Source organism: Chanos chanos, chromosome 4 (genome assembly GCF_902362185.1).
Source record: "Chanos chanos chromosome 4, fChaCha1.1, whole genome shotgun sequence".
NCBI lineage: Eukaryota > Metazoa > Chordata > Actinopteri > Gonorynchiformes > Chanidae > Chanos > Chanos chanos.
The window spans coordinates 26,552,654-26,580,444 of record NC_044498.1 but is presented as its reverse complement, the minus strand read 5'-3'; the positions used below and the strand labels follow the sequence as shown (position 1 = coordinate 26,580,444).

General features: G+C 42.3%; 1 protein-coding gene across 2 annotated transcripts in view; it reads left to right on the top strand.

The window, feature by feature from the left end:
• Window positions 1-22,390, top strand: part of rcan2 (regulator of calcineurin 2) — a 54,926-nt gene extending 32,536 nt beyond the window's left edge. Inside the window, exons 1-4 of one of the 2 annotated variants that reach the window (XM_030772519.1) lie at window positions 1,012-1,098; window positions 10,997-11,170; window positions 13,469-13,640; window positions 22,236-22,390. In XM_030772519.1, coding sequence (XP_030628379.1) covers window positions 1,012-1,098; window positions 10,997-11,170; window positions 13,469-13,640; window positions 22,236-22,390 — 588 coding nt within the window. Of the gene's footprint in view, window positions 1-1,011; window positions 1,099-10,996; window positions 11,171-13,468; window positions 13,641-22,235 lie in introns of those variants that run through there. The other variant, XM_030772518.1, reaches the window with a different exon arrangement.
• Window positions 22,391-27,791: the final 5,401 nt, after the last annotated feature.

The following is a 27,791-nucleotide window of genomic DNA, read 5'->3' as shown; positions in this document are numbered from 1 at the left end:
GTTTTTTCAAAGTCTAGAACATGGCCCTAAATTTAGCTCTTCCTCCTCTCCCTCCCCTGAGTTCTCTGGCGGAATGTGTTGAGCGTGCTGTGAGAAGTGAATATGTGAGAGTATGAAAGGAAGAACGCTAGTGAGGCGTTGTGACAGGGCTTTGATCTGTGTGTGTTGTGATGTGTTTAATGAGACTGCAGAACCCAGGCACTGCCATCCTGACACACAGCTCTGGCTAAAGCAGTTCTTCTGATCAGACTCAACCCAAATATGACACAATGTCCTCCATCATCCACACTGTCACCCCACCTGTGGCCCCTCCATACTGACTAGAGGGAGAGAGACAGAGAGAAAGAAGGAAAGACAGAGAAAGAAAGAAAGAAAGAAAGGAAGAAAGAGACAGAGAGACTGTCATTTTAGAGACTGCTACAATATTGCAATGTTTTTTTTGGGGGGGGTCAACACATTGAGAGACAATGTGCAAGAAGAAGAACAGAGAGAGAGACAGAGAGAGAGTGGTGGAGAGATACAGAGAGAGAAAGACAGAGAGTGCGGGTGCCAGAGAGAGAAAAAGAGACAGAGGCAGAGAGATTTGACATATGCTGGAGTGCTGCAATGTTGCAATGATTTGAGAAAAGTGTGTTGATAAGGTATATTGCATAAATCAGAAAAATATAAAACAAAGGAGAGTTAGACAGAGATAGAAAAGAAAGCAACACAGAGAGACACCAGCCTCAGAGGAAAAATACCCTAGCCCTGCTCATATGCGTGTGTGTGTGTGTGTGTGTGTGTGTGTGTGCTTGTATGTGTGAATGGGGCAGTGATGTCATTGCACAGAGAGAAAGAGCGAGAGGGAGGGGCACACGCCCGTCTTGCCTTCATGCTCACAGCACAGCAGACAAATGAGCTACCACTCAGTCAGAGCCAGTCAGACCAAAAGCCCTGCACAAACACTCACACACACACACACCGCTGCGTACAGAACGCACTCACTTATACATACACTGTCCAGCAGCCAACATGCCTTCCAGAGATACAGCATGTGATGGATCCACTCTCATCGCCTGTGCAGTGGACGTGGAAGTCTTTACCAGTCTGGAGGTGCAGGTAGGCTCAGGAGCCCAAAGCACAGACAGGTCTGTGGGATTTCTGCAGCTGTGGACATCTGGGAACACACTTGTTTACTGTGCCCTGTGATTTCTATGTTTGAGAGGACAGTATTAGTTTGTGAGAACTGTTCCGTTGAGCTTGGGAGAAGTGACAGATAAGGTTTAAAGAGAGAGTGGCAGATGGAGTTGTGCTGTTGACACTTTAGTGCTGTGAGTCTGAGGTAAAGAACAGTGGTGCCTTCAGGAATAACTGAGTGTAAACATGAAAGTGAAGATTTTGACTCGGTCGGCTGTCTGACTGTCAGGGTTTGCTGTTGTAGTGGTGAAAAAGAGAGAGAGAGACAGAGAGAGGGAAAGATGTTTTCTGATGCTTAAATAACTGATGTTGGAGCTGTGGACTTTCTGTCGTATGGATTTTTTTCCCCCTGACTTTATGAAACATATTTAGTGTCTTATCTGTTTCTTTAAAAATGCCTTTGAACGCAGTCAACAGCTCTGTTCACTGATAAAAATGTACAGTTCACTTCATCCTTTTTTATTTAATATTCTCCAGTTTTTGTTTTGCGCAATTGTTACTGTAATAGTGTAATATAATCTAGGACAACAGCAATAATAACAACAACAACAATAATTATTATTATTATTATTATTATTATTATTATTATCCTTCTATTTTTGCTGTTCATCTTATCCTTATTGTTTTGACTGTTAGCCGTGACTCTTATCTCTCCAGAAGGTTCCATCCCTGTTTGCTGAGGTAATGATGTCGGTGCCTTTGTGAAAGTGCTAGTCAGTGCCAGTCCTCTCCATTCATAAAACAAGAGCTTTACTCGGCACCACTGCCTCCCTCCTCACCACTTTCTCTAGACCCCTACTTACACATTCCACTGTATATACACACAGTGTGTCTGTGTCTGTGCGCACACGTGTAAATTTTTAATCCCAATCTGCATTTGCTGAATTTGGCCTCCTTTTCAGCTGCACACATAATTTGCATTTTTCCTCTGTCTCATATTCGGTTTATATTATTGAAGACGGGCCAGTCTCTCCAAACTCAGGTTTTCTAATGTGACAGTGCTGATCATGGTTGGATTCTCTTAGGAAGCCACACAGGCTCCTTGTATGTTCCATTAGACAGCATTAGTGTGTCTCCAATCATAGCAGAGAACAGAGGCAGATTACACATTAGATCATATGAAGATTGAAGTGCAGGGAAACAAGAACTCGGCTGCCTGGTGTTTGCAGTGTGATGGCTGATTAGTTGACGGTTTCGGAAATATCTGGACTATTTGTGAAGCAGCTCGGTAGTGTAAGGCTTTCTTTACACTTCAGGAAATTCCTCCTGTCAATCAACAGTCTATCATCTCTCTGTCTTATCTGTCACTCATAGGTCTGTCGGTCTGTCACTGGGCATCAGGTCTACTACCAACATGGCAGTTTGGTTTTTCTTTTTCACGCCTGGTTTACGCAGGACGCCAGCTGTGGATATGTCAGACCACATTGACGATGCTGAAAATAGTAATAAAAATGAGAACAGAATAGAATAGAACAGGGTTTAACACTAGGACCACATTACACAGTATACATCTCTGATTGAATACTCTTTACCCAGACTGCACGGCGTGCATATTGGAACTGAAAGGAAATGACTTTGTGGGTTTTTCATTTTGTTTGTTTTGTTTTTGTTTTTTAAGCTGGTTACACTACCACAAACATGTAATCCTCCGACTGGAGAGGTTTGACCTGCAATGTGAATAAGGTGAGTGAGGGAATAGCTTCAGCCTGCTTGTTTTGACCTGTCTGTGTTAAGTCTGCAGTGAGAATGCTAATGGAGTCTGTGTCACTTCACCTGAGGATCAAATAGCTCCGAGAATGCAAAGCAGGCCAGAGAAGATGGAAGGAATGTCATTGGCTGATGGTTTGTTAAGGTTTCTGTCAGAGGGTTACAGAGCTTTGTGAACTCTCTGCCCCGTGCTTCAACACTGTACAGAGTTTCAGGCGTCTGCTTGACCTGACCTGAGAGGGGTACATAAAAAACAACAAGCTGCATCAATGCTGGCAATGTTTACAACTCCTCCAACTTATCCATCTGTCTCTCTCTCTCTCTCTCTCTCTCTCTCTCTCTCTCTCTCTCTCTCTCTCTCTCTCTCTCTCTCTCACTGTCACTGTTTCTCCACTGTGATTCTGCTTATTCTGCTTGAAGTGCTTCCTGTAATGTGTTTCTCAGATTTTTTGTTAAACAACAGGAGCATTTTCTCTCCCTCTCTCTTCCGTTAAAATGTCTCATGTTGTTTGAAGACGACAGGGCTGGGGATGGTAATGCTGATGAATGGCAGGAAGAGGAGGAGGTCGCTGGCCAGTTCACATTTATCAGTTATATTCTCAGAACTGCAGGAGTCAGGAGGAGTCAGGAGGACTCTCTTTCTCTCTGTAGGAGCCGGTGGAGACAACTCATTTCCTCCAATCACACTCAGAAGACCTCAGAGAATCTGTACTGCTGAGTCCACAGAACAGGGCCTTGTTAAACACAACACAAGAGTAAGTGCATGGGCCACGCGTACATCAGGGATATAAAACCTGATTGCAGCGTGTCCTGTTCAGACTAGAGCTGCCAGATACAGATCAGTCTCACATCCTTTCTTTCTGCTTGGCACATGCTGTAAGCCTTCAGATCCATTTTGTTTTAGCTGTATTAAGTTTCTCAAACCTATAACTAACCAGTTACAAATATATTGTCATTAATGACTGTGAAATGTTACAGCAGTAACAGAATGTTCAGTACTGCTCTGTAAAGGACTGCCTGGGGATTACTGCTACTGAACATGATCCTAAAGAATCTAACGTGAGGGGAATTTAATGAGCTTTATTCTAATGTTCATTTTCTTCATGCTGCTTGAAAAAAAGGAGGCAGAAGATTGAAAATAGCCTAGTGCATTATCGGTCTTTATGTTTTTTTTATTTTTATTGGTTTACATTGATTCATTGTAATCATAGCTACCGTGGACAAGACAATTAATCCAGGCCTAAATGAGCTCTAGTTGATATTGGCATGCCTGCAATAAAGTGTTGCCCATAAATGACACTCTGACTTCTGGAGCCTGAGTTTTCCATGTCCCCTCAGGAGTTAAATGAATTCAGCCTGACTCCACTGATACGGGCTTGCGTCATGTCCTTTCTTCAGCCAGCATTTGCCTTATTCAATATGAGGTGTCTGGAAGAACAAAAGGAACTTTTAGTCCATGCTTTACCATTGGCTCTGTTGGTGTTGAGTGCCCCAGTTGTGATCTGGTGTTGTGCTACAGTACATGCTTTCTGTGTTTTTCATATCTGTCTGCTATTTTACTCTTTTTCTCCTCTTCTGTTGTTTTTTCTGGTCCTGTTGTGTTTTTCATAGCCCCCTCGGCTGGTCCAGCTTCGCTTCGTCAAAGCAGGGGAACATGTTTGGCTAAATCCTGAGTGGAAGGGAACATGATTAGGAACTTCTGGTCAGTCCTGCTGTTTCAGACTTCCTGTCCCCCCTGAGAGAGAAGGAGGGGGGCGCTCTGTTAGAGAGTTATATTTGGCTGAGGTCAAAGGTGAACGTGAATAGGACTGCTGGAGCGGCTCTGGCCTGGACCTGCTTAAGATGGATAGTGTGTTGCTCTCCAAAAAGGAAACAAGGAAAGAAAAGGAAAACATAAGTTTTTCTGGTCCTTGCTTCATCATCTCAAGCTAATCTGTCTCACTGTGTGGAGAACTGGACTCGATTAAATGCAGAGGACTGTTAAATTTGACATTCATCTTAGGATAAATGTCTTAGTGAAGCACTGTTTGTGTTTCTTCCACCTCCTGTGAAGTCTCCAATTGTGCCAGTGAGTGAACAGTAAAAGACTGAGTCTGGCCCTCACACAGCTGTAACTACTTAAATGCCCACATGCATAATACACCACCCTCAAAGAAAAGCCTCTGGAAAAAAAGAAAAAAAGAAAAACAAAAAACAGAGCACCTTGGATCCCTTTTATTGTACCCATACATATTTTTAGCAAAGCTCACTCAAGAATTCAGCACAAGTATTTCCATCCATATTAGCCACTGGTCTGAGATATTTTAAAGTCAGGGAAGTTTCAAAATTCTGTGTGATTTCTGATTAGCTCATATTCTCCTGAGAGCAGTCATCTTATTGACAAGGTCAAGTCGAGTGTCGGTTTTCCAGGATTGTGTGTGTGTTATTTATAGCGTCTTCGTTAATTTCATTGACTGACCTTGCCTTTGCGGCCTTTCTTCAGGAACCTGACTGAACCGCTCCTGCTTTAGTAACGTTATACTCTGCTGTGGTAACGTTATACTCTGTCCTGGTAATGTTATACTCTGCTGTGGTAACGTTATACTCTGTCCTGGTAATGTTATACTCTGCTGTGGTAATGTTATACTCTGCTTTGGTAATGTTATACTCTGCTGTGGTAACGTTATACTCTGTCCTGGTAATGTTATACTCTGCTGTGGTAACGTTATACTCTGTCCTGGTAATGTTATACTCTGCTTTGGTAATGTTATACTCTGCTTTGGTGATATTATACTCTGCTGTGGTAATGTTATACTCTGCTTTGGTAATGTTATACTCTGTCCTGGTAACGTTATACTCTGCTGTGGTAACGTTATACTCTGCTTTGGTGATGTTATACTCTGCTTTGGTAATGTTATACTCTGCCCTGGTAATGTTATACTCTGCTTTGGTAACGTTATACTCTGCTTTGGTAATGTTATACTCTGCCCTGGTAATGTTATACTCTGCTGGCTCCAGCTTGCAGATATCTCAGACATCTGCCGTTGGCTTTGTAAACATCTCCTGGCCCTTGGCTTTATCTCAGCCTCCAAAACAAAGCCATTACACTGCCTCTGTATAATCTGCCCTGTTATGAGCTCAAAGTATTATCTTGAGGGCATGTTTTCATCGTGTCCACATTACAGGGTGATGCCGGTGATGATGATGATGATGGTGATGATGATGGTGGTGATGGTTATGATGATGATGGTGGTGATGATGATGATGACAGTGATGACAATGGTGGTGATGGTGATGGGAGTGGGAGAGGGCCGTTGTTTTGTTCAGAAAAGCTGAGTAAAGCATTTTTTGCCCTGAATCACACACGTTATCAAATTAGAATGTTTGAGCAGAATCAGTTGAAATGGGTTATAGTGTTTGTTTTTTTGTTCGTTTTTTTGGTTTTTGCCTCTTGTTACTGAGAATCCAACTGTCCTTATTAGTACTATTCAACCAGAATCTGTTCCAGTTTGTTTTCAGAACCTCTCATCTGTGCTGTGTACTTCATTAGATATTTATTTCACTAATGGGAGTAGGAAAACAACAAAACTATTCAACAGTTCTCAGAAATGGCCATCTTGACATTTCTTTTAATGGCGTGGATGTCTTGGCACACGTTCCACATGGTAATTGTGGAGATGTTTGCTTTTGTAGGGATACTTAACAGAGTGGATTAACAGTTTGAACGTTGTGTTTTCACATGCTCTGCCTGGGGTCTGTACAAGAGGATGATTGTGAGACATCAGTGTACTTGTTTAAGTGCATTTTTTTAAGTGGATCTTCAGAGGGTAATTTTGTATTGAAAATAGATGCTCGCTAAGTCTCCAAATCTGTCTTCCTTACCTGACGGAGAGGAAGGAGTTTCCAGTGTATGGCCATTCTAATGAAATGCACTTCGTTAAATAAATTAGGTTATCAGAATGTTCTAGATGCTGTATGATGCTCATGGTGATTAGTACACTTGTTAATCAGTCATTATGTTTTATTTTTGTTTGGTAGCTTGTGGTTGCTGGGTCATTGAGTAAACATGTCTTGTTTATTGTGTTTAGCAGAGTGTGGCTAACATGCACACACATACACACCTGTAAACACACAAACAGCGTCACACGTGAAAACCAGTAATGCTGCTATCGTGTCCTACAGTACTGTAGACAGATGGTACTGTACTATAGTTGATATTACAATTAGAAAAATTAGAATTTTTAATATTCACTTTAACAGCATGTAACAGCAGGACATGATTGCACAAACGAGTATAACAAGTTCTGATTTTCCATTTACGCCATGTACCCTACCACAGCACTTTCATACTTTGGTCCTAGTTATGAATCACAATATGAGTGGATCAGATACATTCACTGCATGTAACTGTGTTCAAATGGAGTATTGAGCATAAGTGTAGTAACATCTGCCAAGATGTGTCAGAATGTAGGATGATGAGTGAAACTGCCCTGTTTCATCCCTTCCTCCCATGCTGTCTGCTTTGTGTTTATGTGAGGAGGGGCATAGATTGTTGAGGAATCTCTTGTGAAAACAGCATTGATCAGGGCTGTGTCTCATTAAGATTTTGAGAGTACAGCAGAATCCATCTCTGGTGCAGCTCGGGGCAGCCTCTGCATTTTGTACATTATTCTGCTGTGTTCTACATTCTCCTCTTATAACTGGTTCATATTCCAGAACATTCATGCCCCTGGAGTTTGTCTGTGTGTGTTCAATAGCAGGCATTTTACAAGCCTGCGGTATTTCTGGAATGGAACGCATGTTTATGTCCAATGCAGTGTGACAGGACTACAGTAACATTCTAGTCAGGAGAACAAACTCAAAGTATCCCTCATCCTCAGAGGAGACAAAAACAAAGCACCGTTGAATTTTTTAATTTCGCAATGAGTCTCTCTTTTTTTCAGTTATTTTGTTTTGTGCAGGAACAGGGCAGGAAGGACAGAGTCGGGATAGAGTGCTTTCTCTCCATTAAACTTCATTCTGTGTACCTTATGGAATACACTCTTTAAAACAAAGATACTCGTAGAAACATCGCAAGCATTAGACTGAGAATGAACGTTTTGATTTCAAATGTCTCCGTCTTAGTTTGAGCATTTAGATTAAGTTTTGCAAACATTAAGCCGAATGGGTAAAACATGTTTAAGGTTTCAAGTTGAAGTGTTTTGGTCTAAACCCACTTTTATCGGTTCAGTCTTGTTTTGTTTTTTTTTCTTTTTTCATCACTCGGGCTCCGGAAGATACACAGGCAGACAGTCAGAAAGTCTGCCCGGAACATGCCTTCTGTCAGTCACAGACAGGTACTCACCTTCCGTCAGTCACAGACGGGTACTCACCTCCCGTCAGTCAGAAAGATGCTGGGCCCTAATCTGTTGTAACGGTTGAATTGCACACCTGATTTTAAGATATGAATATGTGTGTTTACAACTGGCTGAGTAGACCAGCAATCTTGCTTGCCATATTTGTGTCTTATTGTTCCAATGCTTCTATAGGGAGATGTGTTTTTAATGTCATTACAGACCACAGCAGAAATGAATGACTTCATTCAGAGACGGGGATGCCAGTCGTGTTCATTGATTAGTTGAGTTGAGAACTCTAACATCATAAACCAACAGAAATGAGCAACAGTAAAGTTGTGGCTTTAAAGGGCATTATTTCTGATTAGCGGATGAGTGAGTGTGGGGTTTGTTTTATTTTTCCTCTCTCCTCTACTACAGTAACCATTTTTAGCCGTGGCTTTTTCCTGAGCTGTAATCAGCTGGAGCTTTTTGCCTAAATGATGAGGAATGTGCCCACTGGTTCTTCAGGGCTCCATCGATCAGTGAGAGAGAAAATATTTTTAGATCAAATGCTGCAACTCTCTTAGCTTCACAAAGCCACTCTCACCCTCCCCTGCTCTACCATATTTGTAGAGAAATGTGATTGTTTTCCTCGCCAAAGACGCTGCGTTGAGAGGGCTGAGGAAGCGGCGAGAGAGGCAGGATATGGACGGAGGAATGTGAGTCATTGTGTAAGCCAGGACAAGAGAGACATAACAAAAGCCCCATCTCCATCTGTGAGTGTGCCAGCCGCCCTGGCTTTGTTATTGATTTCCAGATTGGATTTAATGTGTGATGGATTCTGTGTTTAGTCAGCTAACAGGGATAACCTCAGCGTTTCCATTGGACTGTTTTGCAAGCACATTGTCAGGATTTGATGACTGCAAGCCAGGAAATATCATAGTTTAAGATTCGATACACCTTAATAGTCATCAATAGACTTAAAAGACTTAATAGATTTTTTACTTCATGTCTTATTTTCTGGACCAGTCATGCATATTTCACTGCCATTATGTCCTGGGTCATTTGAGGTTCCTACTGTAGACTTTGTTGGAATGTGAAGGTGCGTGTGTGTGTGTGTGTGTGTGTGTGTGTGTCCATCAGATGGTAGTCAAGTCCTTGACATGTGTTTCATGTTTCAGTAAATTTTCCCCCAGTGTCCTAATCCTCATAAAGATATTGATCACGTTTTCTTGACTCTGTCAAGGTTGCTCTGTTTGTCATAGAATGGATCAGAGGTTTGTCACAGGTTGTGACAGGATTCAAGGTGTCAGGTGAATGGCTGTCTGTTACAACAGAGGGATTGTGGAACTGGGCTGTCTGGACAAAACATTGCCTTTATCTATCACACAGACTCCTAAAATAAGAGTTTTCACCCTGCTCCAAACTCACAGCATATACAGCCTTAGACTGAGGGACTTCAGTCAACTAGACTGGCCTTAATTTGCTGGAAGAGTTTATTGTGCTTCGCTATCAGTTTTTCTTCCTTTAGTTCAAGTTTTGTAAGAAACAAAACTCTCTTCTCTTTTGAGAGAAATCACACTGTAAAGCCATATTTGGAGAAATGCAGCAATCGTGTTTTTCCTCAATAAAATGAAATTCCAGGACATGTGCTAGGCTTTTAATGTTAATCTACTGCATGGCATTCCAGGACCTGTTTTCCTTTTCTGCCTTTAAAAGGCTAAGCAAAGTCTGCTGCAATCTGTCCACTACATTTCCTTTTACCACCCTCAAAGCAGACTGTTTAAAGATGGAACAATTCAGTAAGGTAGTTGCCATGAATAAGAGAAACTCAACTGAAATAAATTGAATGAGTGTTTTTTTTTTTTTTCCTTAACGCTCTAATGAAGTGTAGTCATTTGCCTGTGGTAAACACTTTATCAGCAGCCTTTATCATCCACACCCTTCACCCACCAGGTATAATGACTCACATTCATATTTTACACTGTAACATAGGTCAGGTCTCTCAAATAGAACACAAAGACTGTGCAAAAAAAATTAGCGGAGGAATATGTCAAGTGTGCTAATCTTAATCTATCAGGGGTCATATAACTGTTTTAAGCCTATGAATGGTCAAGCAGCATCTTGTTCAAACCAGCTGCCCTTAAAATGTAATCTCACTGCTTTCCCTAATCTGTAATCTGAATCCTGTGTCTCTGAGTCAGTTGGATGTTACACTTTGCCTTTCTCCTGTGCCAAGTGTTATCTCTAGCCTATGTCCTTTTTGTGAGTATTAAATCTGAGGAACATGTTTGGTTGAGGAGAGGTGTTATTTTTGTGAGTATTAAATCTGAGGAGCATGTTGCTTTTGTGAGTATTAAATCTGAGGAGCATGTTTGGTTGAGGAGAGGTGTTGTTTTTGTGTTCAGTCAGGGAGATCAGAGCGGACACAGCGATAAGACATCTTTTATTGGCTTCTCTGTTCTACTGCAGATGAATAGCCGCTGGCAGATCACAGCGGCTGTGGATTCACCTGTCACAGGGCTCTATTGAGGCTGAGTGAATCAGATGGTTATTGAAGAACTGGGAGACGTCAGAGAGCGTGGCCTGTGCTGAAACATTACCAACATATCAACCATCCATCTATGTTACGCACAAACACAAAACAAAACAAAAAAAAGAAGCATTCTCTACTGACACATAATCAGGATTGTAAAAACACTGGTCTATGCTAATTAGATTTTTTCTTGCCTTAAAATAATTGAATTATTCGCACTTTAAAATTTGCCCACCAACATGAGAATAAAGTCTTTTTTTCCTTGCCCTGTCTCTGCCTGCAGGAGATGTTTGAAGCTCTGTTCCTTGCTTACGATGACCACGTGACCTTCCAGCTGTTCAAGAGCTTCCGACGCGTACGCATCAACTTCAGTAACCCTAAAGCAGCAGCCAGCGCCCGGATAGAGCTACATGAGACCCCCTTCAGGGGCAAGAAACTCAAACTCTACTTCGCCCAGGTGAGGGGACACGGCCAAGCCAGACAAGGAGAACAGGAGCCTGCACCAATGAAAGAACGTTTTTGGAAGTTTGTTGTAACTGAGCTTTGGAGACTTTTATAAGCAGTAATGAAATAAGAAAGCTGTTAAGTCGTTATGATTGTGTGTTTTCCAGTGTGATCTGGGGGAACAGCGTAGACAACTGAGTTTGCTGTGCAAACCAGGCCTCATAAACACAATGTCAAAGCCAAACAGTACTGTCCACACACTTCCCTGTTTATTCTAGTCATTTCCCCAACACCAACCACAGACACACGATACTGCCTTTCCTAGTCATTTCCCCAACACCAACCACAGACACACGACACTGCCTTTTCTAGTCATTTCCCCAACACCAACCACAGACACACGACACTGCCTTTCCTAGTCATTTCCCCAACACCAACCACAGACACACGACACTGCCTTTCCTAGTCATTTCCCCAACACCAACCACAGACACACGACACTGCCTTTCCTAGTCATTTCCCCAACACCAACCACAGACACACGACACTGCCTTTTCTAGTCATTTCCCCAACACTAGCACTCCCAGTTAAAGAGTCCAGAAGAGAAGTTGGACCCAGTGTAGATAGTGCTGGTTTACACCAAAGATGTGCTTCCTTGTGGTTCCTAGGACCAGCTGTGAAACACTTTTTTAAAGGGGCAGACAAAAGCCATATTACCGAATTTATACTGTATGGAGTATGATGGATTCACTTGTCTATTTTTTAATTGGGACTTTTTTTAATGACAGTCATAATCTATTATATAACATGTTATCTGTAAGACGTGTTCACTTCATCATAGCTTACTTTACTTCATTACAATAAATGAAATAATTTGGTTACACATAAAATCACAAAGAACATCTAAGTTTAATTGGCTCACCAATCTAGTTCCTGTAGTTTTGTTTCCATAAATTACCACAAATATTGTCTAAAAAGATCAAAGTGCCTCTTTGTTGTCATGAATATAATAATATATCTAACATAGCTGCAGAATTACGTAACACAGCGAGAGATGAAGGACATGCTCCATTAGGCATAATCAGTCGAGTGGCATCACTGCTGTTTGATTTGTCATGTCTTAATCCTGGTGAGGTCAGTCCACTGAACACTGAGAAGAACATGAGATTGATGCATAGAGTGTATTAGGTAACTGCTGGAAGACACAGTTGGCAGACTCTTACAGAATGTTCTAGAGAGAATATTCACTGAGCATATTTTCTTCTATTACCATCTTGTCATAATCACCTCACACTTTAGCCAATTAAATGCAAGATGGTTTCATAATCATTAAGCACAAATAAGATGCGGCCGAGGACAAAAACATGGAGGACAAAGGACAAAAACATTTTTTTTGGAGTTGAGCTTTTATGTTTAAAATGTTTGGTCTCACTTTTGTCTGGAGGTCCAAAACTGTTGAGTCATGGACAAATGAAGAGACACAAGTTGGTAGCCATGCAACCCTGGGAGGCTCTGTTTTATACACTGTGCAGGAACCTCTATATGTGACAAGGGCTTTAGTCCTAGGATAGGGGCGTGGTGTGCTGTGTGAAGGTACACAGTAGGTACATGCTGAGTCGTTTGGGCGGTTTTTGACTCTGGAGGATGCAGATAAAGGTATTGAACTGGGCACTTGGGCTCCTGGGTGTCAGGTGAGGGGTCTTCCAATAGACTACCTGGCTTGCTGGTGTTTGATGAGGGAAGTGGCTCAATTGGAGTCTGTAGAATGGGGGAGATGTTCAACAGCTTCCTCTGACATGTCTGCTTCCCTGTCCTCTGATTCAGCCTTTTAGCTGTAACTGGATGGTTATCCAGATGAGCCACCAGTCGCGCTTTCTCAAGGTTTCCCACCAAAACCTGTGTTCCTTTGTTATTGTTTCACCCGACCCTGTGTTGTTGTTATTATTGCTATCTTGGCCAAGCGGTCGCTGGCCCTGATGAAGGTGCTGCACTGGCACCGGTCGGATAAGGTTTGGCCTGACGCTGATCCTGAATCACAGCCATGCACCTTCATGTAACATGGAAATACAGGGTGAAGACAATGAGGGGGTTTTGTTTTAGTCATGTGTGTGGTTATATGGCAGATCCTTTTGAGTGGACTCTGTAACACTGACAGAAATGTGTGAAAATCACCTCACTGGGAAAACAGTGTTTTATTTATGCTGTGATTTAACATGTGTCCTGTTATAGTTACTTTCCCAGATGCATGGCTGTCAGTGACCTTAGCCTCTTTGGACAAATGTCTCAGGTTCTTTTGTCTCTTGTTCCTTAGGTACAGAACCCCACAAGTGACGGAGATAACCTGCACCTGGCCCCGCCCCAGCCCTCCAAACAGTTCCTCATCTCCCCGCCTGGATCTCCTCCCATTGGCTGGCAACAGATCGATGAGGCCACGCCCGTAATTAATTACGATCTGCTGTACGCCATAGCCAAGCTTGGCCCAGGTCAGTGACACAGAGCCCAGTCAACCTCAGCAGCATCTCTCTCACTCACTTGGTAACATGATATGGTTTGAAGTCATCATAAAATAATGACAAACCAGTGTGTGTATGTATTGGTTTGTTTGAGTTTGTGATTCTGTGTGCGTGTGTGCGTGTGTGTGTGTGGGTGTGTTGACTCCACTTGTTCTCCGTGATGTAGTCTTCAGGACCATGGACAGTGCTGGCTGCCCGTCACCTGCTGAAGTGTTCTAAAATGGCCCTGAGGCCAGAGATGTGAGGTGTCACAGGCCTTTGGCATCAGTCAGAGAGATGTGAGGTGTCACAGGGGGTTTGGCATTGCTTACATGTCAAGGCTTCTCTGAGTGCCTGGCTCTGAGTCTCTTTTCTCTCCAGGAGACTGGGCACTGTGTGGCTGTAGAGGTGGCATGTCTGAGTCATTTCTGTCTCAGGTGTGTGAAGGTGACAGACATAGCTGATGATACCCCCACCCCCCAGCTCTTTCTCTGGCTCCTTGATTATGACAATGCATTCTTCCTTCTGATATGGCAACAAACACTATTTTCTGCGTGCCAGGAAGTTTTCACTTTCCTGCTTTAGCAGCAAACAGTACATAAAAAAACTACCCAGATTTGAAAATTCTGTATTAATGTAAGGGTTCATGCAGAAATCCAAAACACACTACAAAAATTGATTTAAAACTAGCAAACAACTGCTGTCTTCATTGCTGTCATAAATCAGCTCCCAAAGTTTTACATTTATTTTGCTTTTACATGCACCAAAATGCCTGCAAGGCTTCAGTCAGGGAAGTGCCGTGTGTGTATGTGTGGTATAAGGTTTTGACCTCTACTCATGTGTTTGACCTTTGCTGTGTGTGATGTAGTGTTGTACACTGTGTTCTGTTTATTCTCTCCATCACAGTCATTCTATGTGATTTTCCTCTTCTCTGTAATTTACTTTCCATGCGCAGTGTGATTATGTCTGCAGAGTGCAATCAGTGCCTCTCTCAGTGTTTCTTGACCTTCACATGTAGGTTACATGGCTCCCATGTTGTCCTCAGATCAGCCTGCAATTCACACTCAGCCAACAGTGGTACCATGTCCTGTGTGTCCTCTGCGATACTGATTAAGAGGGACACTGGGATGGCCCTGTTTACAGGGCTGATCGACACTGTCTCTGTTTGGTACGGACCACACAGTTACAGCACTATAGCACAGACGGGCTCTCCCAGGAGGGGTGTATGTGTTGCCATGGAGATAAAGCTGTTTTCCTAAGGTCACCTTCTCACAAGCACTCTACCGTTTGTGCGTGCACGTGCTCTAACAGCACACCATTTTCCCTGAGCGACAAAAAAGAGATGCAAATCACACTTATTCACGCTTATTCTTCCCTCAGGGGAGCAGGTGAATCAGAAGAGTGGTTTAACCTCTGACTAACACTGGCAACAACCATCAGCAGCACCAGTTTTACTGGCAGGAATATTTACATTTTCAGACAATCCAGTTTACGTCAAACTGCAAACATACACAGAGCATCCTGTGATGGGTCCTCAGACCTGTCCTGTGATGGATTCTCAGGCCTGTCCTGTGATAACTCCTCAGACCTGTCCTGTGATGGATTCTCAGGCCTGTCCTGTGATAAATCCTCAGACCTGTCCTATGATAACTCCTCAGACCTGTCCTGTGATGGATTCTCAGGCCTGTCCTGTGATAAATCCTCAGACCTGTCCTGTGATGGATTCTCAGACCTGTCCTGTGATGAATCCTCAGACCTGTCCTGGAATAAATTCTCAGACCTGTCCTGTGATAACTCCTCAGACCTGTCCTGTGATGGATTCTCAGACCTGTCCTGTGATGAATCCTCAGACCTGTCCTGTGATGGATTCTCTGACCTGTCCTGTGATGAATTCTCAGGCCTGTCCTGTGATAACTCCTCAGACCTGTCCTGTGATGGATTCTCAGACCTGTCCTGTGATGGATTCTCAGACCTGTCCTGTGATGAATCCTTAGACCTGTCCTGGAATAAATTCTCAGACCTGTTCTGTGATAACTCCTCAGACCTGTCCTGTGATGGATTCTCAGACCTGTCCTGTGATGGATTCTCAGACCTGTCCTGTGATGAATCTTTTCCTTCATGCCTTCTCGTTTTGAGAATGTGTTTTGATAATGTTGGGGTGGCCTTTGCGCACAGCCGCTTGAGTTTGTCTTTTGGCGTTTCACAGCTAATGCACTGTATGGACATAAGAGGTGTGGTTTTTCCTGAGGATTCATCTGAGTGTTTGGGATTTGATTTGCCAGGGCTGATCCATCTGTTTTCCCTGGCAGATGTAATCCCTGTCTCAGCTCAGCAGCTGCGCTGCACAGCCTGGGCATCACTCCTCTGTGTGCTCACCTGCGACACACAGGCTGCTTAGTACAGTGAGAACATAAAGCAGAGGTTAAGTACGGTCTGATTCTGACCTGTGCTGTATTATCCTGGTCTGTCACCTCATAGTCTTCATCCCTCACCTTTCACTCTTCAGTCAAGTCTATGGATGAGTCCATTAGGGTCAACACTGTGTGTGTGTCTGTGTATATGTGCGTGCGTGAATGTATGTGTGAGCGTGTATGCGTGTGTGTGCCTACGTTTAGATATGAGTGTAAAAAGAGTCAGATTATATGGCAGAATATTCGAATTATGTAACTAATCTGGGCATTACTGACTCACCCTCATCAAACCCTGAAAATTTTCTCCCCCAATCTTACAAAACAACCTGCTCAATTATAAATCTCTCTCTCTGTCTCGCTCTCTCTCTCACTCTCTCTCTCACTCTCTCTCTCTCTCTCTCTCTCTCTCTCACTCTCTCTCTCTCACTCTCTCTCTCTCTCACTCTCTTGCATGCTGCCTACCTTTATCTTCCTCTTTCTGTCTTAAGTGAATATAGAGAACACAAAGATACCTCTACCACATATTTACACACACACACAAACACACACACACACACATGTGTCAAAACTGGCAAATTCATCCTCAGCTCACTTGACTGATCTTCCTCTTAAAATTCACTTTCATCCTCCTATTTTTTCATTCCTTCACTCAGACTTTCATTCTTTCTGTCTTCTAAACGAAGAATTTCTCAGCATGTTGAGCCATGTCGTATCAGTGGGTTGTTAATGTTGTCATTTTTAGAAATGATCTGGTGCTTCTTTCTATTCTGAGAATATCATTCAGACTAAAAAAGTCATTTTTGTTTGCTGGTATGTTTTCTCATATAAACATCTGAAATGAGTTTATTTTGTTAATTGTTCATGGTTCTGAGAGGTTTGTGCTCCTTAGTGCCCGTGTATAACTCTGAGCACTGCCGAGAGACACCGCCTCATAAGACTGGCTGTGTGTCTGGACCCACTCACTGACATGTGTAAATACACAGAGAAAGACGGGAATGGCTTAGGAGCCTGCAGCCTTTCTCAGGCTTTTGGGAGGTTGTGTAACCATCCAGTTTAAGCTTGCATAACTGAAAAGAAGGAGATCAGAGTGGTTTTATGATGAGCTTCATTCAGGGAAATAATGTAACTGAATCCTTCGCATTTTTCATGTCTTTCTGTGATTGTTACAATATAACACCCATTCACCCTAAGATTAGACATATTATAATATAACCAAACCTAATAAAACATATCCAAATGTTTCCCCAAAATAGGTGACTTTATTCAGCACTAGTTTACTGGATTAGACCTTTTCTGGGTTGGTTCTGGTCCAGATTAATCCATTATTAAACAGTATAGTATGTAGTTAAACACAGACAGTAAAACTGTCCATTCTGTTTTGACTTCACTCTCTCTTCATTCCATGCCTGAGGAGTAGAATCAGATACACCCACTTTTCCAGAAAGTTTCAACTCGTGCCATTAATTGCTTACATCTATATGGCACTATACGGCAGCCCTGCTCACAGTGAATATCATTCATCCTTTTTCAGAGGTGCTCAAACAGACCTCTAGGAAGTAATGTCCTCCACCATCTGATCTACTTCCTGTTTACTGTTGAGTCTTTCATGGTCTCATGTTCCTGTGCCAGAATGGTTTGCATTTGGTCACAGACTAAATGGTTTGCATTCGGTCACAGACTACATGGTTTGCATTCGGTCACAGACTACATGGTTTGCATTCGGTCACAGACTAAATGGTTTGCATTCGGTCACAGACTACATGGTTTGCATTCGGTCACAGACTAAATGGTTTGCATTCAGTCACAGACTAAATGTTTTGCGTTTGGTCGTATTCTACATGTTCAGTGTTTGGTCATAGACTACATGTCTTTTGTTAGGTCATAAACTACATGTCCTATGTTAGGTCATAGACTACATGTTCTGTGTTAGGTCATAAACTACATGTCCTGTGAAAGGTCATATCCTACATGTTCTGTGTTAGGTCATAAACTACATGTCCTGTGATAGGTCATATCCTACATGTTCTGTGTTAGGTCATATACTACATGTTCTGTGTTAGGTCATAGACGACATGTCCTGTGTTAGGTCATAGACTACATGTTCTGTGTTAGATCATAGACGACATGTTCTGTGTGAGGTCATCGACGACATGTCCTGTGTTAGGTCATAGACTACATGTTCTGTGTTAGATCATAGACGACATGTTCTGTGTGAGGTCATAGACGACATGTTCTGTGTGAGGTCATGGTCTACGTGTTCTGTATTAGGCCATAGATTATATGTTCTGTGTTAGGTCATAGTCTACATGTTCTGTGTTAGGTCATAGACTTGCATGGCCTGGACTCATCTGTTGACTTTTGAAGTCATTCATACTGGTCCATCTGTTTCAGTAATAGGAGATAAATGGAAAAGATGTGTTCAGTGAAATACTATGAGCAGAATGTAAACACATTTTAACCTCTCTTTCTATCTTCAGCTTTATAGGCCTTTTCGATATTTGACTGAATAAATGAGTATTTTCTGGTCCTTTAATCAGGCATGTTTTACTGCTTCACTGACTACATGTAAACTAATCAGGAAAGCTTTTACCCCAGTAGGCTCTAAGCCTCATCACTGTCAGCTTACTCGTCTGTGCATGTATGTGTATAATTTGTGTGTGTGTGTATGTGAGAGAGAGGGAGAGACTATCGGAGAATGAACAGTATGTGTGATATTGAGGACTTTCATCCACATCTGAGTTCTTTCTCTCTGTTTCTCTGTCTCTGTGTCTCTGTCTTACACTTCAGTTGTGACCTTAATGTCTCTCTCTCTCTCTCTCTCTCTCTCTCTCTCTCTCTCGGTCTTCAGGCTAAACTGCGCTCTGACGTAACTAACTAAATTTTACAGAACACACTGGGGTGAAAACCAAAACACAGACTCTCTCATGTTGGATTGAATGTTTTTTTTTCCAGCTGAGACATTACAGAAGCAATAAATAGAGAAACTAGAGTAAAGAGATTCATTTTGGACAGACAGAGGGAGGACAGAGCTGCCCTATAGCTGAGGAGCTGAATTATGGCACCAGGGTTGAATATGTGTACATTCTGACACCGCGTGCCGTCTGAGGGCATGTTCCTGTTTTCAGTGTGGATAGAGGACTACTAGGCATGCGTAGGCTCCACTGATGCATTTCTGACCAGAGGAAAACACACCTGTAGTTCTAATAGATACCACAGGGACTTACGTTCTGTTTGTTCTCCTGGCTGATTTAGCCTGCAGATTTGAACATGAAAGAGGAAGGGAGAAAATGCCATTTTCATGAAAGCATCGGGAGCAGGGCTGTAGCAGGTCTGTAAACTGCTGTGGCTTTGTGTTGGAGAGCAGAGAGAACAGAACAGTCAGCAGTGATCAGGTAAAGACATGTGGAGAGCAGATAACCCACAGAGAACAGGCACCAAAGCCATGTTAGCCTGGCACATGGCAACAATACACACTGCTGTGGAAGTTTCACACTGTTTTTTTCATTGTTGTTTTTGTGTGTGTGTGTATGTGTGTGTGTGTGTGTTTGTGTGCTTGTGTGTGTATATATGTACCAGAGTGTTTCCCTAATACATTTCACTGCTGAATGTGTTTCCTCTTTCTCTGTCTGTCTATATGTCTCTTTTTCCCCTCTCTCTCTCTCTCTCTCTCTCTCTCTCTCTCTCTCTCTCTCTCTCTCTCACACACACACGCAAACGCAAACAGACACACACTTACCCACAGTCATTAAGGGGAAATGCTTTTGTTGTTCCTAAGAAAGTAAAGCACTTAATGAAATATTCCCATCCCATCTGTGGCCATTTAGAACACACACACTGTGCACACTGTGCAAAGCATGCGAGGCACTGACGTCCCACGGAAAGTTCTAGAACCGGTACAGGGAGCGAATGGAAGAGCAAAGCCTGGCTGTAACTGAAGTCAAAAACATTGTGAAGTGGCATAAGGAATAAAAGCCTTTTGTTAGTTAGTCAGGATGCCTCATCAGACAGTAACGCATGTGTGAGGTCTCCTGTGTGGGGTATTTTAATTCAATCAAACAGGTGCATACACCCACAGGGATTTGTCTCTAAACCACAAACACACGTCACCCTTGCCTTTGTCTGATAACAGACCCTTTGGAGCAGTGTGTATGAGCTGCAGTCTTTGGCAGTGTGTGTGTGCAGTCATTCATCTCTGCTGTTCTGAACAGGAAGTGAGCAGTGCTGGAGTGAACACTGCTGACATCTGTAGTGCTGAGATCCTGCCGCTCTGTCATCATCAGGCCCTAGTACCTCATCTGCGTCCTGTTTGAAAGGGTTAATTTTTCAATCAGCAGAGTAGCGGAGGGGTTTATTTTTGGACTGTTGCTATGGAATGCTGTATATTTAAGAGATGGTTGATTTAGAAAGTGGTGTGGGGCAGAGAGAAGGGAGATTATGTAAAACACTTGGCTCCACTTGGAAGAATGTGACTAAAAATAGACAATGTGTCACTGAACCGTTTCACTGACACCAGCAGGAGGAGTCAACATCCATCTGTCCCCCAACCAAACCAAACATCTGTCTTCCACTCAGTCCATCCATCTGTGTGTGTCTGTTTGACTGATTGAAAGTGAGCGTTTTAGTGATGAATTGATGAATTGTGTATGTTTGCAGGCTGGAGTCAAAGCTGTTTTGTTTTCTGTTTGTTTCTGAGTTTTCAGTCAAGACAGTAAATGAGCCCAGTTCCTTTTGGGAGATTGAGTTGTAGCCCTGCAGTGATACACTCTCTCTCTCTCTCTCTCTCCCTCTCCATCTCTCTCTACGTGAGTATGTGACCCTTGACGTCAGCAGGCAGCATTGACGTCATTCATCGGCTGAAAGAGGAACTGAGCCCTCAGGGGAAAGGAGAAAAGGAGAGAAATAGAGAAAGCAGGAGAGAGGAAAGGGAGCAGAGAAAGAAAGATAAAGGAGTAAAGAGTATAAAGAAAGAGAGTTGACACATTATGTAGTGAATATTATGTGGGTGTAGATGCTGTGTTCTGCAAGCTTAGGAGATGGGAGCAAGTGAGGGAGAGAGAGAGGGAGAGACAACGTGTGTTAAAGGTCAGCGAAGTGGAAGAAGTCTGGATAAAGGGAGGATATAGTCTGAGAGATCAGAAGAGGCTAGAAATGTGCTGGGTTTTTTTTTACATTTGATCGGTCTCTGTGTACAGACAAATGAATTACATGCTCAATCTGACACACGCTGATATACACACACACACACACACAGACATGCGCACACACAGACACACACATAGATGCGCATACACGCGCACGCACACATACATCCCAACTCAGACAAGACCTCTCTCTCTCTCTCTCCCTCTCTGTCTCTCTCTCTCTGCCTTAGGCGTGCTCTATCTGCGTCTGAATAAAAATGTCAGAACATTCCCTGTATACTGGAGAACGATGTGACTGACAGAGCTTGTGGGAATGCTGTAAATCGCTGTGTGTTTGTGTGTGTGCGCGTGTGTGTGTGTGTAGAGCGTAAGTCTGGTCATTCCCATTCCATTCATGAATGATCTCCACTGGGCCGACATAACTGGCCTCCGGCTTTTTGGCAGAACTGCTTTTCCAAGTAGGAGCAGTGTTTGATTAATCTACAGCATTCTCTTAGGAATCACCCTCTCCGGTCCAGACAGCCACATCCATCAGGCCAGCGTAATGACGACATGCTGGACTGGTGTATTGTGCTCCAGACCTCAGTATGACTGGAGCTGATACTCACTTCCATAGTAATAGCAGTGTCTTACAGAGTGATCTGAGCTTGGTGAAGAGCCCCCCCTAGAGGTCATGCTTGGTATGACAGGAGATTGGAAAGCAAAGTGTTTTCTGTCATCTCATTTCCTCCTGAGACAAACTGAAATGGACACAGGGTGCAGATTAAGCACACTCTCCTTCACACCCTCGAACATACACATAAACAGAAACACACACACACACACACCATCGTTCAGTCCTGAGTGAATGTGGTTCTTGAGTGCGGTATGACCCCTCTGATGCCTCAGATCATCCAGATTTCCACATCATCCATGATTCACTGGCAGTACCCCCCTTTTAATCCATCTCTCTCTCTCTCTGTCCCTCTCCCTCCCTCTCTCTTGCTCTCTCTCTCTCTCTCTCTCTCTCTCTTTCTCTCTCTATCTTTGTGCAGGTGAGAAGTTTGAGTTACATGCAGGCACTGAGTCCACGCCGAGTGTGGTGGTCCATGTGTGTGACAGTGATTCCGAGGAAGAGGAGGAACCAAAGAACTGCCCCAAACCAAAAATCGTCCAAACCCGCCGCCCTGACCTCCCAGTCTCCCACTGAACTCTGTCCCCATGTTCCCATAATCCTGCCTGCCCTCTCCCTTACACAGTCCAGCCCACCCATGTGTAGCCCCCTTATTGTCTTGGTAACATCACAGCCAGAACTTCAGGAACTTTCTGCGTTATTTGGATGACACACAAAACGTTAACACACTGTTGTAGCGTATATGTTCTGTTAGCAATACCATCTGTTCACTACACTTTCTCTCTCTCTCTCTCTCTCTCTCTCTCCCTCTCTCTCTCTCTCCATGTCTGAAACTTCTAACTCCATTGTAATTTCAGAGGAATACCAGTCAGAGGCAGCATGCACCTGCTTTCAGCTCTGTCTCTGATTGGGTGCTGGGCTGTGGTGCATGCTGGTGTCTGACGTGCCTATTGGCTGTTTGTTCTTGCACTGCGACTGTAAAGCACTGCTCCCAGCTGCCACAGTGCGTTGTTCATGAGGGCATGATGCCCACTCAGGGTGGCTGAAAACCAGCGCTACATCAGGCAGAGTCACCCACAGAAAAACCTATGTTTTACAGGGGAAAAGATTTATTGATTTTCTGGTCTCTTGTAGTGTCAAACATTGTCTGTGTTTAATGATTATGTAGCTAAGCATGGTGCTGTCCAGCAGATTGGTTTGGATCGTGCCAAAGAGCATGCTCTGGTCTCATCTCCCCCTCACCTTCTCACTTAATGACTTTTCCTGTGGTTTCTGATTAGTGTAAATCTTTTCTCTGTCCATGTCACAAAGCCCTGTTTTAAGAAAAGACAACTAAAAGACAGGAAAAAGATGAGAAAAAAAAACTCTTAGGGCTTCTGCAGTCTCCCGTTACGCTATACGGCATGGAGCACCTGTTAGATGTCATCTGGTGATGTCAGAACCTGTAAAATGCATGGAGTGGTTTTCTAGAGATTGTTGTATTTTTTCAGAAAACAGCCATCAGTGGGCCTCATTCTTGTCTACTGTGACTCTGTAGTGTCCAAGACAGAAATGTTCATTAATCCTTCACAAAAAAATAAATTAGTTCAATGCATGATCAAAGGGAATTGTGCCACTGTGCAGTATCAGTGACTTACAGAAATGATCCGAGTGCCACTAGGCAGGGCAGGGCCTGGTACAGCAGTTCACCCAGGCGGGATGCCTCTGTTCTGGATTGGTCTGGGATGCCTAACTCAGCTGTAGGTAGTACACATGTCAGTCCAAGTACTTGAGCACATAAATACCTTCCTTTAATTCCTCAGTATATTTTAATTACATATTCTCAATACATTATAGAATTGTGTAATCAACACGTTTACCCTTAAGGGTCTGAGTTTCACCAAAAAAAATGACACATTAAGTATCCTTTTTCACATCCACTATGATTTTCAGTCTCTCAGACACTGTGTCTGTACTGTGATGATCCATAGGATTACTGTGAAACATTGATAAAAAACAGCAAACCCTGTGTGTGTCAAAAATATTAGCCCTCAGTAAACCTTGTTCATTTCCTTATTGTCTGTAATGCAGTCCAGAAGAGCGGAGCTGAGTTTGGTCTTAGTTGTTCAGCATTAAGGGTTGAATGTTCAAACTGATGATTCAGAGTCATTGGTAGCGAGTGATTCTGAGTCAAATCCGTGCAGTCAGAGTCCTGAGGGCCCAGTGAAGAGACCGGAGACAAGACAGGGCACCGTCACCTCAGTGACCACATCTCTGTCAGCACCGTAACACACTGCGATGTTGCCCTGTCCCTCCATCTCAGATCTCACAGTTTAAACATATCACGGTCTATTTAGACAGTAATCCATGTTCTGGTTTGCTTCACAATGCACAGGACTGCAGGGTTTTTAGCAGCAGGTTCAGTTCAAACAGTTATACATATTACTGCTGTAACACTTAAATGAGATGTCATACCAGTTGCTGTGGCTGTGTTTTACACTGCAGGTTGCCCAGGCTCTGTGTGTGTACAGATCTGACCTAATACACATATATCACTCACATGAGTGGGGCAGACAAGAGCAGGGTAACAGCCAAACTTATATGATCTCTCACATACTGCATTCACATTTACTAAAGCAGTATGTGCATTGGCTATTTGACCTATGACTTTTCTAAACTACAGCACTCTGCTCTGTTTCAGATTTACTCACATGCCCATTGCTTTCCTCCACTGTCCCTTTTTTAATATGATTTTTCTGATATTTTTGTTTGGATTCTGCACACTCTCTGAAATATGTACCTATATAGCTCTATACTGTCCGAGCATTGCATTCTCTGCCCTGGTTTACTCTCAAAAAAAGAAAAGAGACGATGTATTCTCTGTTTTTGTTTTGTTTTTCTGAAAGTCTGTTGTCTGATTGGGAGTTTGTGTCACTGACGTTGGGAAACAATACCTGTGTGGTGTAAACTTTGTGTAAGACCATCAGTGTACCTGTAATGTACATGCCTGCCTACACTAAAGGAGATATATCTGTATATATTAATCAATACTATTTTTACTGCATTTTTGTACAAATATTCATGGTAGCCATGTACAAGTAGTTGAGATGATTCTACATTAGCATTAAAGAGTCTGGTTTTATGCTTCTGTCTGGTTTGGTTATTTATTAGTTACAAGGTTTTACTGAGTATAGATGCAGCAAATTATTTCTAAACAGAAACGTCCTGCTGTTCTGAATTTTATAAGGAAATGATATGAAATCAGGAGCAACAGTGAATAAGCATACAAATATCATGTATTTGAAAAAAAAAAATCAGCCCTTTTATCTTAAAGAACAGTACATAACGTGAATAAAGTTTTGTTGCCAAAGCAGCACATACGCCACAGTCCGTCTTTGAGCAGACCTGGGCGATGCGGCTGGAATAATAATAATAATAATAATAATAATAATAATAATAATAATAGAACCACTGTCACTCAACCTCAGTCTTCACGATAGCAAAAGTATCGTTCATACTGGTTTACATTAACTTCAACAAATACCCCTTCAGCCAAACTTTCAGTATGATAGTATTTACATGTTTACACATAGGCCTACACAAAATATAAAACATTTTTGTCAGTTGATGGGGCAAAACACATGTCTCACATACTGAAAAGATGAAACTTCAGATTGAAACTCCACTTTTTCAGTTGGACACAAATTGCGTTAGAAACGGTACTTTCTTTGCGACTCCCCCTCAGATTAAGTGAGTCTGCGTGAAAGAAATTACTCGGGTGATATTCTGAAAATGGCCCAGTCGCTATTGTCTCAAAGGAACGATGACACATTAATCATCTCCATTTTATCGCCTTTAAACTATTGGGCGTTTTTCCACATTTAGCACTGCCAAATGTAAAAAAAAATGCACTACAATTTTCAACTGTAAAGTTTTAAACATTTAAAGAGAAACTAATATAGAATCTTGTAATATCTTTTCCAAGAGTAATGATCTGCATGTGCAAAAGCTGAGCAGGAAAACAGCAAGTACAACTTTTTACAAATGGCGCCCCATTATATGGTGCATATTAAACATGCCCCCTGTTCACCGTGTCGCTGCACTGCAGTGTGACTTGTTTGTAACTTGTTTCTGAAAACATTTTGGTAATAAAAAAGAAAGGGGGGGGGGGGGGCGGGGGGCAGTGTAAACTCGCTTTTTATCTCTGCGCTACCAGCCGCTGTATCGACTCGGGTCGCATGTCAACTGCAAAAGGGCCAGGATGGGGTATTATTACGAAATTCATGTTTGATTCAGAGTAACTAATATTATTCCCTTAAGAATGTGTTTAAAGCAAATAACGAAATTCTAGTTACCTTTGCATGGAAATGTGATTACAAATATTTCAGGTGTAATGCGCCTAGTGGAAATTCCAGCTCAAATCCAGTAGAAAATCCCAGTAGACATCCAGTAGATCACCGGTAGAAAACCATTTAAAAACCAATAGCAATTTTAACTGGTTCCTATTGGTTTTTATAGGGAAACTGAAACACATTCAACTGGTTTCATAACTGGTTTCTACTGGAATGCCCAGTAAACATACAGTAGCACACCGGTAGAAAACCATTTAAAAACCAATAAAAAATTTCTACTGGAATGTATTGGTCTGGTTCCAGTTGAAAAAAAATGATAGAAGCTGCTGGTCTCAAATGGTCTGTATTGGTTTTAGCTGGGGACAACTAGGTTATTGAGTTCACAATGGTGTGTGAAATGTTACAGTTGGTATTTAAATGGATTAAACTAATTTCAATTAGTGAAACCTGGAATTATAGTGAATACATCACTGCATGTAATTTATGTTGTAACAGTTTACTTCCACCACGTCCACACTGGCCCAGCTGGAGCACACACACATCTTTGTATACTGTAATCTATATATAAACCTTGATAATAACAATTTAACAGAGGATACTGAAATACAGGCAACAAGTAAATGTATAACGAATACCTTTATTGTCATCGTAAATGCACAACGAGATTCAGAGTGTAGTACCAAGCTACGTAGAAGGAATTAAAATATAACTACAAAATGTAAACATAAAGAAAATATAGAAACATAAAAATACGAATATGAAATTATTCTTAAGTGGCAATGCAGTGCTTCAGGAAATGTTTTGTTTGATTGATTTAATACGCTATACCGTACGTTGGCGGATGGAAATTTCTAAGGATTTAAACAGCAGTGTCAAATTCTAGGCAACTTAATAGGCCTAAACATGGCTAACTAAGCATACAACGTTCGCCGGTAATGGTCATAAGTACAGTATTTCACTTGTAAAAACATACTTTGTCGTTCTTAATGGCGGCGACCTCCAATCCAACGCTTCCTTTCCCGGTGGGTGACGCTGTTTCTGTCCGTATTTCGGGGAGGGGGCCCTCTTGTTCTCCGCTGTCGTAGCGAGTTCTCGATCTTCAGCTGTCTTCAGCTATATAAAATCCGTAACTATGTACCCACTAAACGCATTAACAGCAGCAACCATACTCAATATATAAAACCGTATCTACAAACAGCTGTTATCTGGCCAGCCTAACATTATGGTTAACTAAAAACGGACTGTAGCAAGCGTGTGCTGAATATACAGTCTCAGCGGGGATCCCACAGGAACTGATTCGATAATGTTATCATCTGTCTTTATATAGTTATAACTATCAATATAACTCTACTAGCATACAAGCCCACGAAGTGATCTTCTTTTTGTCATATGTAAAAGCTAAAGTAAGTTAAAGATATGTTAAACACTTAATGCAACTTGCTTACCAGTAGCAAAACCTGGCCTTGGTGATAGGCTCCGTCGTCCAAACACCCAGTACTTGGTAATTTTTTGTCGAAATCGAAATTTTTATACAAGAAATGGGAACAACAGTCCGATAATTATCTTCCAAGTACCTTATCAGAGCAAACTTTTTTCACTGTGAATTAAGGCTGACTGTAGGCTGCAACTGTTGACCTGCGTTTTAA